The sequence below is a fragment of the Physcomitrium patens genome, chromosome 14 (assembly GCF_059467195.1).
Source record: "Physcomitrium patens ecotype Gransden chromosome 14, ASM5946719v1, whole genome shotgun sequence".
Classification (NCBI taxonomy): Eukaryota; Viridiplantae; Streptophyta; class Bryopsida; order Funariales; family Funariaceae; genus Physcomitrium; species Physcomitrium patens.
The window spans coordinates 14,081,036-14,094,869 of record NC_143423.1 but is presented as its reverse complement, the minus strand read 5'-3'; the positions used below and the strand labels follow the sequence as shown (position 1 = coordinate 14,094,869).

The window sequence follows — 13,834 nt, the reverse complement described above, 5'->3', positions numbered from 1 at the left end:
TTGATATTAGGTTTTATAAAATAATTCCATAAATTTACAAATTAGTTTAGTTAAAGGTAAATCAATAAGCTTCCAACTGTTGTTTCACATTAAAGAGTTATATACAGCTTGCATTACTATCTTTTAATTGAAATCTAAGAATATTTGTCTAAATTTAAGATCTTTAGTATGGAAAATTATGTCACCAAGATTTATTAGTCAAGTTTTGTATATTATAGCATAATTATCAAGTAATTTATTGAAAATATATTAGTATGTAGAGCATTGCAATGGTTAATTTTTTGTAGTAGGTTTTGCATGAAGTTCAACATCTTCTTAAGGTTGATGATGTATGAACTATGGCAAAGTGATAGAATTCCAATTTAGTCAATGCTAATAGGTTGCTACTAATAGTAATAAAGATGAAGTCAAAATTGAAGTAGAATTAAGATGTGATATATTTTTAGTAATTTCTATAAAAAAATCTTTAAAAAAAATCCAAAATTGGTAAAATAAACATGATCTTTATAAATTAGTTTCTTTTAAGAAATTTGGTAGGTAGTTATAAATGAATACAATTGATCCAAAAACTTATAAATGCTTGACCATTAGTTTCATTTTAAAAAATAAATACTCATATGTTTTGTTTGAATGAAGTATTAAAAATCAATGATTGAGAATAATGAATTTTGCTTAAATTTCTTCTTCTAAAAGAACATGAAGAAGTTATTCTTGTATTAAGAAGCAATTAGTTATGTCCATCAATGCACAATTTTATTGTTCAGTTACACCATTATATTGTGGTATATGAGGTTTATTAAATTGATGTTGAATTTTGTATTAATTACAAAAGACTTGAATCCTTTAAAATATATATTTGCTTCTATTGTCCAATTTTATGGTCAAAATAATTTCATGTCATCTTGATTAGACTAATTCTTAAAAAATATCAATTTTTTTGACTGTTTCATATTTATTTCTTTAAAATAAAAAAACAAAAAACTTAAGTTTTTTAAGACAAATCATTAATAAAATTACAAAGTATTTAGAACCACCTAATGAAGGCTTCAAAAATAGTCCACAAATATTGATATAAATAAGCTCTTGTATTAATGTGTTAAATATTGTCTTACTTGAAAATGCACCAAGCTCTTGGATGTAGAAGGTTAAGTAGAATTTTGCAACAACAAAGAATCTAAAAACTCTAATAAAATTCTAAATAAATCTTAATAAAACCTTAATAAAATTCTATAAAAATCTTAAAAAAAAACTTCAAAAGAATCATAAAAAATTCTACATAATTTCTAAAGAAAATATAAATAATTTTAAAAAATTACTAAAAAATAATCCTAAAGAAATAATAAATAATTTTAAAGAGATAATAAAAATGTTAATAATAAATCTTAAGTAAAATATAAATAAAATCTAATTAATTTCTAACTATATTCTAAAGAAATTTTGAGAAGATATTTAAAATCCTAATTAAATTCTAATTTTTTTTTAACAAATCCTATAAAAACCTTAAACAACATTAATCAAAGTCCATAGTAAATTCAAAACCTCAATAATTAATAATTTAATTATTTATTTGACTCAAAAATTTTAGGTTTTTTAATTTTTTATTTATCAATAAGAAAAATAATTTTAAAAATGATCAAACTTACAAAATAGGAAAAAAAAACTCATAATCTCCTTAGAAGTCAACCAACCTCCTTCTCCATCATTGTTGTCTATCTTCAAGCACCAATATTTCTTGTTTCTATTATTAAATTACTCTAAAAAAATATTAAAATTGTTGAAAATTAAATCTATTATTAATAAGCTAAAAAAAATTTAATCTAAATTATTACAAATCTTAAAAATCTTCATTAGTCCTCCAATATCCAAGAATCAAATCCACTTGAATTTCGATAACCTTCAATTTAAGTATTCAATCAAGCTTAAATTTATAACATGCATTTTTAAAAACTATAATCACAACTTATAAATTTTTATATGTAGATTTATTATAAATCTTATGATATATTCTATTTTTTATTTCATAAAAATTAAAGTCACCTCTAAACAATCTTAACTTTTCAAAGTTCTTACAAAGTCATTTCAAACTCAAATCATTCAAAAATAATGTCTTAAAAAAATGTATTTTTTTTTCTTAAATGCCATACTCCAATGAATAAAAAAAAATCCAAAATTGTAATAGGTATGTATACTATATTATTATTTTTATTTAATCTACTTTACTTTGCTATGTTTACAATTATATAAAATAAATAAAAACTTTTGTTGCAAAAATACAACATTAATGATAAATATATTTATTAATTTTCTATCTTTTATCCTTGTCTTTTTAAACTAAATTCATATTTTTTTCTTATTATATCTTATGATTGTGGTACAACACAGAAGCAATGAAAAAGATTTGGATGTGATTGATTTTAACATTAGTAAGAAAGATTTTTTTATTAAAAATAAATAATACCTTGTTTTAATATTACAATATTAATAATTCAATGACAATATTATAATTAATTATTTTCATGATTCAATTCTTATAAAAGTATTATGATTTCTTAAGCTACAAATCAACCTTGATTTGATGGTTTTCTAATATAATATTAGCTTTAAGAGAAGATAATATAGTGAATCCATTAAGACAATATAAACCACTTTTTTACTTTTGAGGTGAGTAAGTAATCACTTGTCTAGTAAGGTGATTACAAATCATACATTTTTTAGATAAAAATTCTAAACTATGCTTTTAATCAAAAATCATACTAATAGACAACAAATTCTTGTGAATAGAAAATGAATATAATACCTTTAAGATGTTGTTTATGTCTTTCTTTGGAAAATATATGTCAATTTTTTTAATTTTTAATATGTTGTGACTATATATTCCAATAAATTTTACATTTGGACTTTAGACTTATTGGAGGCTTGAAAATATTTTTTGGCTTCAACTTATATAATGTGTGGCTACAAAGTCCAGGTACCATGAAGTTAGAGAAAAAATTGTTATAATAAATTTTATCTTATTCTAAGTTCTTGAAGGACTTCCTTCAAGAGCACATGCCTCAACGCTTAGAAGATTGTTGAGATTCACATAGTCTTCATCTTCATAAGAATAATCTTAATTATTTTATTTTAATACGCTTATTTTAAGTCTCATAATTTTGTGATTTTGAAGTTACGCCTCTAGAGCTTTTGTCCTTTCAATAAGATCTTTGACAATACATTCTTGTTTAAGATTTTATAACCTACAGCAATTGCATACCTTTAAATGTGGCTTGATTAATTTTCTTAGTTTAAATCTTGTTTAATTGTAATTCAAATCAATTCCAATATGACTATTAGTAGATTTAAAACTATTGTATTGTTTATTGGAACAATTCTAAAAAGGTTATTTTAAAAATGCGTCTTGGTGATTTGTTGTAGATCTTTTAGAATGGATAGATAATATTGTATACTTCTTAAATTACCCACAACCAAATACAAATAGTATCTCTCTATCTTTGCTAGTTTGAATTTTAATGGCAACTTCTAATACTTCATAGGTTGGAAGTTTCCTTGCAATTTGTAGTCTTTGAAAGACTTCATATTTTCTTGAAAGTTGCTTAAGGGTATGGTAATCAATGATCTTCTCTAGAAACATAATATTTATTACTTCAAATTGATTAGTTTTGCTTCTTACTTATGTAAAATGAATGTCTATGCCCATATCAACAATAATCCTAGGATTATTATCACTTTCATAGCAAGATTTGAGCACATTCTAATATCCGTATGGATTAGAATATTGTTTCAAAAGCTTCATGACTTAATTCTTTAAATTTTTATTAAAATTTTCATGCTTTATACCCTTATTGACTTTCAAAATTTAACATAAGATTCATCTTTTTGCAAGGAATGTCTAATTTGGTATGGCCACATATTGTAGTTGGTTCCTACATTAAGATGATGTTCACTACATATATCTCTTTTGCAAATGCCTATTTGTCCGTTACTACCTTGACTTTGTATGAAATTTGGTCCACTGTTTGTGCTTTGTGTGTTGTCAGCCATGATGGCTTGATTCCCTTTCGTGCACAAGCAGCACAACTTATAATAATTCACTCAAGGATACCTTGATTCTATGAACTTCTTTCCAGCTGTGGGGAACAAACTCAGTTCTTTTTAAGAAAAAAAGAAGGAAGATACGAACAGATTATAAGCCTGACGAACAGGGCTAATTTAAGAAATCTATCTGCCAGTTACGGAATCAGCTGGTGGTACTTTCTACATCATCCACCATTATGAGTAACTCGATCAATATTACACACCTCAAGAGACAGATCTTAAAATAGTGCATCTTAACACTACACGATTCATTGTTAAGCAACAATGTATTAATCTGTATATACCTTACCACACACACACACACACATAAACACATTTGATTTCCTTCATTAATTTCTAGCACTACCGTGGAGTAAATCTCGATATGGTTCAGTCAAGGTGGCATTAAGAAAAAAAAGCTTTTTTCCAAGTTATTTACATGAACACAAATTTTCAGACCCATTACAGACTTGAAACGGTGAGGGTTCGATGGCCTTGACTGTTTCGGCATTGAGAAAACGGAGTTGATGGTGTTGGTTGTGAAGCTGGAGGGGAGGATAATAGATGCGCAGTTTTCGAGTTAGTTGTTGCACCAGTTGTTGTCCTAGCTTCATGAGATCATCTCAAGGATATCATATCTCGTCTTCTACAGATTTTATCGCGATTATATTGAGAGAACATCGAGGTTGCCCTTTCGACCATCATTCTTCAAAACTCTTGAAGGCGGTATAACATCAGAAGGGTAGTCTGCATCATATGAAGAAGAAGCTGGTGAAGGCTTCACTTCTGCTTTACTTCGCCGCCATGATGAGCTCCTTCTTTCACACTTTAATACTTCTTTTCTGAATTTTGTTTGAACGGTTGGATATGTTTAAATTGAGTTTATTTGTGTTGTCTCCACTGGTTATGGTTCCGACACTCCACTTTGTTCAGCACCCCGCAAGTCACTTCAGATCTAGAAAAATCCGATGGGCTTCTTGTAATTCAGGTTTGTGTCGACACAGGGATTTGATGCTGTCTTCCGTTTTCTCTGATCAACACCCCAATCCCTGCTTGAAGAAGGGCGGTAATCGCTATTATCTTCACCTGGCTGTCCTAAGGCTCGAAATATGTGCACGAGTATGACAAAGTTCGTCTCGTCCACTATTTCGAACACGCACACATCAGATTCTTCGAGGCGGTGATCGAGGGAGAATCGTCTCCAGCCACCACTGAAGCCCGACGAAGAGTTTGTCTCTTTGAACAACCACTTCACAGGCCATTCATGTCCAGCTTTGTTGCACAAAGTGACTTCCCTCGACTCCTGAGGCATGTATGCTTTTGAGAAGGGTCTGTTGAGCACCATCCAGAAACCTCTGTAAACGTAAGCTTTTGACATCGCCACCACGATCTTGGGATTTGTGAGAGTGTCGGCTAACAATCGAGCGGCATGAATAACTTTCTCTTTCTCTGGTTGAGTTACTGCTCGCCGCTCAGAGATGACATGCCCTCCTCGTACAACATGTGGAACAAGTAGTGGCTGTGCAGCTCCAGGGCTGTCAGGGATTTCGATGGTGTCAGACTGGTGTTGTGGTTTCGAATCGCTCACTATCTCCGTCACATTGGTAATGTCCTTTACAAGAGGGTCACTGTTCTCAAGCTCCAAATCGCTCGAGCGTCCCACAACAACTACTGGCTTCGTAGCACTCTTAGTTCGGATTTTCCTCCTTACTTTATGCTTTGGCCTCGCCACTGGTCCTTTGCTTCGATATATAACAGAAGTTCCGACTTGAGCTTCCGACAGAGACTTTGGCTCATCTTTATATGCGGCAATAGAGTTTCTCGCAGCTGTGGCATTTGCTTTCGGAGACCCACTCTCATCGTAAACCTGAAAGTTGCGCCGTCTTAGTGACACTGTGACTTCCTAGTGACACAAGTGACTTGTTTTCTCACCAATCATATTTGCAAAACATAGCTGATTTAAAGATTGCTTGAAAGCAACTTTCCAGTCAAGAGTGATCGGTGTATACCATAACTTGGAAACGAGAGTATGATTTCAGAGTGAAAAATAAGTGGTCTCCAATCTGCACATTGTGATCCGCCACAAACTTTTGCCAACCATCTCTGAATTCCAGGCCGCTTCTCTGAAGCGTGCCAGGTCCGACCTCAACGCTCCAGTTCTCTTTGCTTGGTCCCTCCAGCGTGACTACTTTGCCGATTCTTGAGTCAGAACATCTCACAAACGAAGCTGGAATTTGCTGCTCATCGCACATCAAATACTCAAAGGCATTGGATATATGTTTCACAGCATCTACGATAATCAAAGGAAGAGATAACATGGAGAATTCACAATGGGGTAACAACCTCATGCAAAATAAGCACAAAATCACGCAAATACCAGCACAGATGTAATGGTGAGCTCTGTCATCGTCTTTATAAACGAGGGGAGGGGTGCAGATGCTCCATCGGCATCCTCACACTCGTCTCCGTGTAGCCGAACACAATTCATCAAGCACAAAGCACATGCTGTTGTCTTCATCCTGTGCTTACTCCCCCAATAGAGGTTATTACCAAAGCACTGCAAGTCGTGAAGAACAGTTGGGCTTCAACCAACACCGACTCTCTTCAAAACACTTCAATCCGTCCTGGTGGAAGAAAAACGATCAAACATCTGCATGAGAAACAGCAATCACTCTGAAACAGTCTCAAATATTTCTCAATCTCTCTGTTGTCAAGCTAGAAACATGAGTTCTCCACAATACTAGCAACCAACATGATCGAAAAGCACTTGTGAAACTGGAAGAGATACAGAAGCAATCAGAAACTGGAGCAAGATGACGAAGTATGGGAGCACTTGAACACAGTTGAAGAGTGAGTGGCTGTGCTACTGAAGGTGCCCGTAGTGTCTCATCGAACTGCAGTGGATGATCAAATAGGCTTCTGCTAGTTGAGAGGCTGCTTGATTGCGGTTGATAGAGTGAGGTTGTTTTTGTAATGTAATGGATATTTTTTACTTGCTTGCTTGCTGAGTTTGGAGCAATCAAATCTAGATATGAAATGGGTTGGTTGAAGAGGAAGTTGTGATGCTTCTGATTTGATAGACTAGACTAGCAAGCCGTTTCACTGCATGGATAATGTTGAATGGAGGTGGCCTTGTAGAATGCCTTACATGGGTATCATCACAAGAGTCATTTCATTGTCTATCATTTGTGATATATTTGCAAGAGTTCATAAATGGTGTATGGCATAGAATGTGGATTTACACACACATATATATATATATATATATATATATATATTCTAACTTTATTTTGGTTTATTTTAATAAATCATTTTAATTTTTTAATCAAATATATTATAAATACATTTTTCATCATTTGTGTTAGGATTTACATAGATTTGAAAAACTTGAAATTTATTTTAAAAAAAGAAACCTTCAATGCAATACAAGATGTCAAATACTACACTTATGAAAATTAATAAGTAATTAAATAAACAACAACAACAATAATTATTTTTTTAGTCAGATATTTTATTATATATTTTTATTTATTTATTTAAAAACTCTTAAAATCTTTTTTTCAAATAAAACTATCAAAAACTTGAGTTTGAGTTTTATTTGAAAAAACTTGAGTTTGAGTTTTAGTTTTAGCAACCTTGATTCACTTTTGAAACTCGAGTTGATTCACTTTTTTAAACCAACTCAATCATACACTATTATCTAGAATTGCATATGTACCAATAGCTATGTTTGCTTTCAAGTATTTTTATATGAAATTATATTAATAAAAATACTTATATGATTTTAGTTTCAAGAATTAATAATCTTGCAAAATTCTAGAAAAAAATGGCATCTAATCTAAGATTGAGACAAGAGAAGTTTGAATATTAGATGTTTTGGTGCGCTTATTCCAAAAATATATATATTTTATAATTGAATAATTTTAAATCAAATTCTTATTGTTGTTTCAACCTGTCAGTTCATGTTTGAAGGCACTTCTAGAGGTAATCATACAAATCAAATTTAACAATGATGATCAATACGTCACTTCGGACTTGATTAAAGAAAAACGTAAAACATTATGAATTTTCAATTTTTAATCTTGTCTTTTTCTCTCATTTTTTTTTTTTATTATTATTATTTTTTTATCACTCGAGCGATCATATTTAATATCGATTTTATCAATAGCATACGTTAATTGCTAAGTTATGAATTAAAAAACCATCTCATGGCTTGTGACGATGGTAACATCAACCAAATTAGTTTCGATGACCATCTAGCTGTATGTTTTTTTATGTACATCGGTAAGGGTGTGGCGTGAACAGGATTGGCACTAGTGAGTTCCAACATGTGGCCACTAGTTTGACGAAGTTCCAGGTGACTTCGGCGTCGTGTACCGATTATGGAAGACCATCATAGGACAATTGAGAGATGTCTGGCAATAGTTGAAAGATACACGAATAAGCGATTACATACCCAGTCAAACCAACATTTTGAATGACACATCATGGGGTTGTGATTTCCACCCAAAACTGCAGAGAAGAAGCACCAAAACAAAAGAAATGCCAAATCTTTTCATGAATATATGAAACCTGGCACAGGCATGAAAGCTGAAACAGCGAGGAAGTGGAGCGTCTATGATCTTCAGGGCCCCAAGCAAAAGATGCACCAAATAGTTTAAAACTTATCTGACTACTTAAGCTCTCAGTACACATTTAGCACCCTACGAGTATATTGCAACTTAGACTGGCTCAATGACAGAAAAAACTACAAGACTCATCATCAGGACCCTCAAGGCCAACTAGTAATTTCATCCTCGTTTCCCATCCAGCAAAACAGTAAAGCAAAGACAGGATATTCACATCTACGTCATGGCGAATCCCACAATGCTAGCAACCTTGCTGCTGCAACTTCTTGGCCTCAACCCATTGCATACTTCTGAGTCCAACTTCTGGCAGTTGCCTCATACTTTTGCCTGTCTGTCTTATACATGTGAGCAATTTCTGGGACCAGCGGGTCATCTGGATTAGGGTCCGTAAGCAGCGAGCAGATTGAGAGCAGCACCTGCGCCATGTCACACAAACATGTTCGGGTCATTTGCCTTGCAAAGTTTACAAATATATTCGCACAATATAGGCTCATGCTTCGCCACAAAAAATATTAAGACTATCGCACTTTTAGTAAATGATGTAAAAGGCTTAAATAAAAAGACGCAATATTAAGAAACCGATCATAGCTGTCCACACAGAAGCAACAACAAATCCAACAATATTCAAAATCACCAGTACTACTAGTTGAACAGTTAAGGAAAGGTTATCAACGTGTGCCATAAATTAGCCAAAGGTGAAACTGCACTGTATTGTTCGACTTATTGAAACACAGCTCTGCAAATACTGAGACGTGGAATCGCAGGCCAAAAGCTTGAAAGAAATGAGGATCAAACAGACCTTGGATATGGTTAATGCAGGGCTCCATTGCTCCTTCAAGATGTCCAAGCAAATGCTCCCATTGCTATTAATGTTAGGGTGGAAAACCTTGGTCCTGAAGGCAACCTGAAACGGGTAAAAAGAGTCTTAGCAAAGGTGACTTCGAGTTAATTTCAAATTTACCGTTTACCCTGACCTCGATGTCCACCCGAAATAACAGCTTCACCTCTATGGTCGAGGTATAAACAATTACGATCGCGATCCTATCGCAACACTCGCGCATATACTTGAATTGAAGACAAGGATGGTATTCGATAATTTATGCACAAACAATGACATAAACAAGCTGCAATGTTGTGATGTGAACCCTTTTGCGTGAAAAAGGACACCCGGACCCAACGAGACCCTGCACCACAACCAAGAAAGCATACCTTAGGGGGCTTGAATGGATAATCGGGAGGGAAGTGGATGGTGACCAGAAATACGCCTCCGGCATACGGACTATCTGGAGGACCCATAATAGTAGCCTGCCAATGGAACATATCTTCTGCCACAGGTCCTGGTGTACATCAACAGCAACCAGCTAGTAAGACAACGGTCACGATATATCATAATAAGTATCATTCAGAAGTAAAACTGCAGTCCATCTCTGACAAACCGACCTTCGACTCTTACTCTCGTGACATTTCCGAGCTCAATTGATAAAAATCTGAAGACCTAAAGAACATGAGATATTTCATGTAAATGATGGATCTCGAGTCATTCACATGAACAACTCCGACTGTGTAGCTCTTCTACACTATCAAAATGGATGGACATCGCCAAGGCAGAAAAAATCCGTGCTGCTCAACGTTCCTACTGTAATTCGGGCTGACTTCACAAACACCTGCCCTTTACAGGAAAAGGGTAGAAGTTCCAACCTACGAGCAGTGCACATTAAGTTTCTGTGCCTCCACTACTTCCAGCCCTAAGAATTCTCCCGATTACTATACAGCATGAACCAACAACTTCGAATGTGTCTAAAACAAATTTCGAAGAACCACAACACTCTCGATTTCTATAGAAAAAAGATCCAGCAAATCTACATGTTCAACAAAACTGCTGAAGATAATCGATTAACATGTTGCACGTGACAACATAAAAGCATGTGCCCCGTGGAGCTTCTGCTGCAAAAGAGACCAAACGCATGGGTAACTTAAAAAAACCCAAAACAAAGTACGCCCACACTTGAACATGAAGGTCCGACAGATCACAATCCACATCAAGAACTTGTTTGAAACGCCAAATAGACCTCGAATTTCCAACCTCTAACTCCACAACAACGCAACTCGGAAACAAGAAGACATAGCTTTCAACAACTTTCAGACAGCTCAAACAACGTTGACAGAAATGCCCAAGGGCAACCACTGTCATCGCTACGGCCACCGCCACAAACTCCAATCTATACTCAAGTAAACAAACTAACTTGTACACAAATGTTCACACGCACACGCACACACACACACACAAAGGAACGCCATCAAAACCGCAACGCCAGCCTCACCCGCGCTGCATGATGTCGGTGGATCCTTCTGCAGATCTTTCAACTCCTTCAGAATACGCTTGGAAGCCATCACGGGCTACCACTCACCGACACCACCTGAAACCCTAGCACGGTCCCCAGCAGCAGCAGCAGCACCACCACCACCACCACTACGGCTCACAGCAGCTCCACTACTCCGCTCCCCCCGATCCACTCTCGATCTTTAACTGCCACGCCGTGTAACCTCACCGCTCCCCTACTCAAACCCCCGACACGTCTCCAACTCAACTCGAAGCCCACACTCAAGGAAAACAACACACTAAGTAACCACCACCATCTCCTCCTCCTCCTCCACAAGAGCGGGCGTCGTCGAGCAGAGGCAGAGGACAGAGGGCAGAGGACGAAGAGCAAGGGCAAGCACGTAAGTAAGCAAGCACGGGCACGAGCACCGGTGGAGATAGGCCCCGCAACAACAGCACTCATTTACATTCAAGGCTCAAGTCTTCGAAGAGGAGGAGGAGGAGGAGGAGGAGGAAGAGGGGACTTCGTCCCTGCCTTGCCCCCCATCCTTGCTCTTCGTTCCAACGGGCCGGGTTGGGGAGCGAAACCCGACGATGAATGAGATCCTCCTCCTCCTCCACCCGCGATCCCCCCCCCCTCTTGGATGGCGACCCGCTCTGGTCTTCATCCCTTGCCTTGCTGGCCTCCTCTACACTTTTACTTTTGTCTCTTTGCCTTTTGTCTGTTTACTTTCTCGGCTCTTTGAGAGTTGGGGGATTTTGAAATATGGTGGAGGGCTTTCTATGGACTTTTCGTGGGGTTTGAATGTGGGTTCATCTTCTTCTGCTTGGAGTTTAGTAAACGTAGAAAATTGAAATAATTAGTGTGGAAATTTTGCCATTGTTTGAAAATAAATAAATCTTTGTAAGTGTTTTATAGAATTAATTTTGAATTCAAGACTTAAAATGGTTTAATTGTGACTTTTTAACATGTGTGTTTGCTTTTGTTGTTAGTTTCAATTTGGGGGGGGGGGTTTGTGATTGTGTTTCAACTTAATAACAACTTAGATATGTGACGATGTAAGAAATTTTGCAATCTACATAATTACTGGGATTCAATTCATTAGTTTGTGATTGATGCTGACTTTATTTTTATATTCAATTCATTTTTTACTTCAAAGACTAAATACATATTGTAAAAACTTTACATATGTCTTTGTCTAAGCTTTTCAGTTTTTAGAAGTTTTTTTTGTCAGGCAAAATCAATGATTTATCTTTAAGAACAAATTGGATACATTTAAAGAGTCAATGGCGAGAAATTTAATACATAGTACTGATGTTTTGAAAAAATCAAAATGTCGAATATATTACAGTATATATTTTGGATTTAAATGTATATAAATTTCTTTTATTTTTACAAAATAATTTATTAGATAATTTTTTTAATAGTAATTTTAAAAATTTTGCAGACATTGTTAGATTTGTATTTATTACATATATTTTGATTTTTTATGATAATAAATAGATAAATAAGGCTACTTTTAAAATGTATACATTTAAGGTTTATTAATATATGTATATATATTATCATAAAGCTATTTTTGATTTATTTTGTTGCATTAGAATTTCAACTTTATAGGTGTATATATATATATATATATATATATAGAGAGAGAGAGAGAGAGAGAGAGAGAGAGAGAGAGATTGAAGAAAATAAGAAATATAAATAATGATTGTAATTTTGTTGTTATGTTATATAAAGAATGTTGTTTTATGACTAACAAAAACAATTCAAAGTGATTTATCTGTATAGTTGAATAGGTGATCTTTGTTTGATATGTATGTGGAGTTTTAGTATTTTATAGAAATATAAAAATAATCGTTTAAACTTCCAAGAAATAAACATGATAATTTAATTAAAAATAGGAAATTATATTATTTATTAAAAATACACTACAAAATTAGGATATGTAGTTTTAAAAATTAGTTTCAACATTTTTGTAATTTAGTTTAATATTTTGTATTTTTACAAGTCTTTTTCTTGTATATTTATGTATATATTGATTTATTCAATCAAATATATATACCACACTTAATTCCAATTCCAATTAAAATTTATTAAAATTTTAATAACTTAAATGATAATACGATTTCTAATTTTATGATTTAATTATTTATTTATGTTAAAATTTCTTAGTGATTTTATTTAATTTAGGTGGTCATAAAATAAATAATATATTTAAAATAGGTATAAGTAAAGAAGTTATAATACTCTTAAATTCTTTCACCTCTTTAAGAACATTACATTACTTTTAAAATTTAAAATTGTTTACCCTTAATTTTGAATTCTATTAACTATTATTTTTTTATATATCAGATGTTGTAACAAAATTTTGACGTTTTTTGGTGTTCTATTTCACATTTATTATATTAAATTTAAAAAAATTAATATGCGGTTTTTTAATTATATAAAAACAAAAGATAGATTTTTAAAATAACTAAATAGTAACTTACAGTATTAGCTTCAAAATTTAAAAAGTTTACCTTTTTTATTTTGAATATTCATTTAAAATGGTTTAAAATATTTTATAAAATTTTTAAAATACTATAATTATATATATTTTTATTTTTTATTTATATTATTTTTAATAAATAATAATATTTATAATAGGTGAATTATTATTATACTATTAGGTGAATAAAATAAGAAAAATAAGTAGTTTTATTTTTTATTCTAAATTGTAATATTACACAATAAATATAATTTTGATTCAATAATCTATTATTTGAATCTTTTATACATATGTATATATATATATATATATATATATAT

General features: G+C 32.9%; 2 protein-coding genes across 2 annotated transcripts; both read right to left on the bottom strand.

Annotated features, from left to right (window-relative positions):
- Positions 1-4,154: 4,154 nt before the first annotated feature.
- LOC112291847 (B3 domain-containing protein Os11g0197600) lies at positions 4,155-7,008 on the bottom strand. Its single transcript, XM_090255974.1, has 4 exons — positions 6,908-7,008; positions 6,452-6,698; positions 6,084-6,311; positions 4,155-5,941 (listed from the first exon to the last, which is right to left on the bottom strand). Exons 2-4 carry the CDS (start codon positions 6,590-6,592, stop codon positions 5,030-5,032), a joined length of 1,281 nt encoding a protein of 426 aa, XP_090112100.1. The 5' UTR covers positions 6,593-6,698; positions 6,908-7,008; the 3' UTR covers positions 4,155-5,029.
- A 1,609-nt stretch (positions 7,009-8,617) lies between these two features.
- LOC112291738 (ubiquitin-conjugating enzyme E2 28) lies at positions 8,618-11,384 on the bottom strand. Its single transcript, XM_024539571.3, has 4 exons — positions 11,024-11,384; positions 9,912-10,039; positions 9,502-9,606; positions 8,618-9,118 (listed from the first exon to the last, which is right to left on the bottom strand). Exons 1-4 carry the CDS (start codon positions 11,091-11,093, stop codon positions 8,975-8,977), a joined length of 447 nt encoding a protein of 148 aa, XP_024395339.1. The 5' UTR covers positions 11,094-11,384; the 3' UTR covers positions 8,618-8,974.
- Positions 11,385-13,834: the final 2,450 nt, after the last annotated feature.

Excerpts from the sequence above, each read along its gene's own strand:
- LOC112291847 (XM_090255974.1), bottom strand. The coding sequence starts at position 6,592 with ATGAAGACAACAGCATGTGCTTTGTGCTTGATGAATTGTGTTCGGCTA. Across the intron at positions 6,312-6,451 it reads TCACCATTACATCTGTGCTG|CAAATTCCAGCTTCGTTTGT; the intron begins GTATTTGCGTGA and ends TGCGATGAGCAG. Across the intron at positions 5,942-6,083 it reads ACTCTCGTTTCCAAGTTATG|GTTTACGATGAGAGTGGGTC; the intron begins GTATACACCGAT and ends CGCAACTTTCAG.
- LOC112291738 (XM_024539571.3), bottom strand. The coding sequence starts at position 11,093 with ATGGCTTCCAAGCGTATTCTGAAGGAGTTGAAAGATCTGCAGAAGGAT. Across the intron at positions 10,040-11,023 it reads ACCGACATCATGCAGCGCGG|GACCTGTGGCAGAAGATATG; the intron begins GTGAGGCTGGCG and ends GATGTACACCAG. Across the intron at positions 9,607-9,911 it reads ATCCATTCAAGCCCCCTAAG|GTTGCCTTCAGGACCAAGGT; the intron begins GTATGCTTTCTT and ends TACCCGTTTCAG.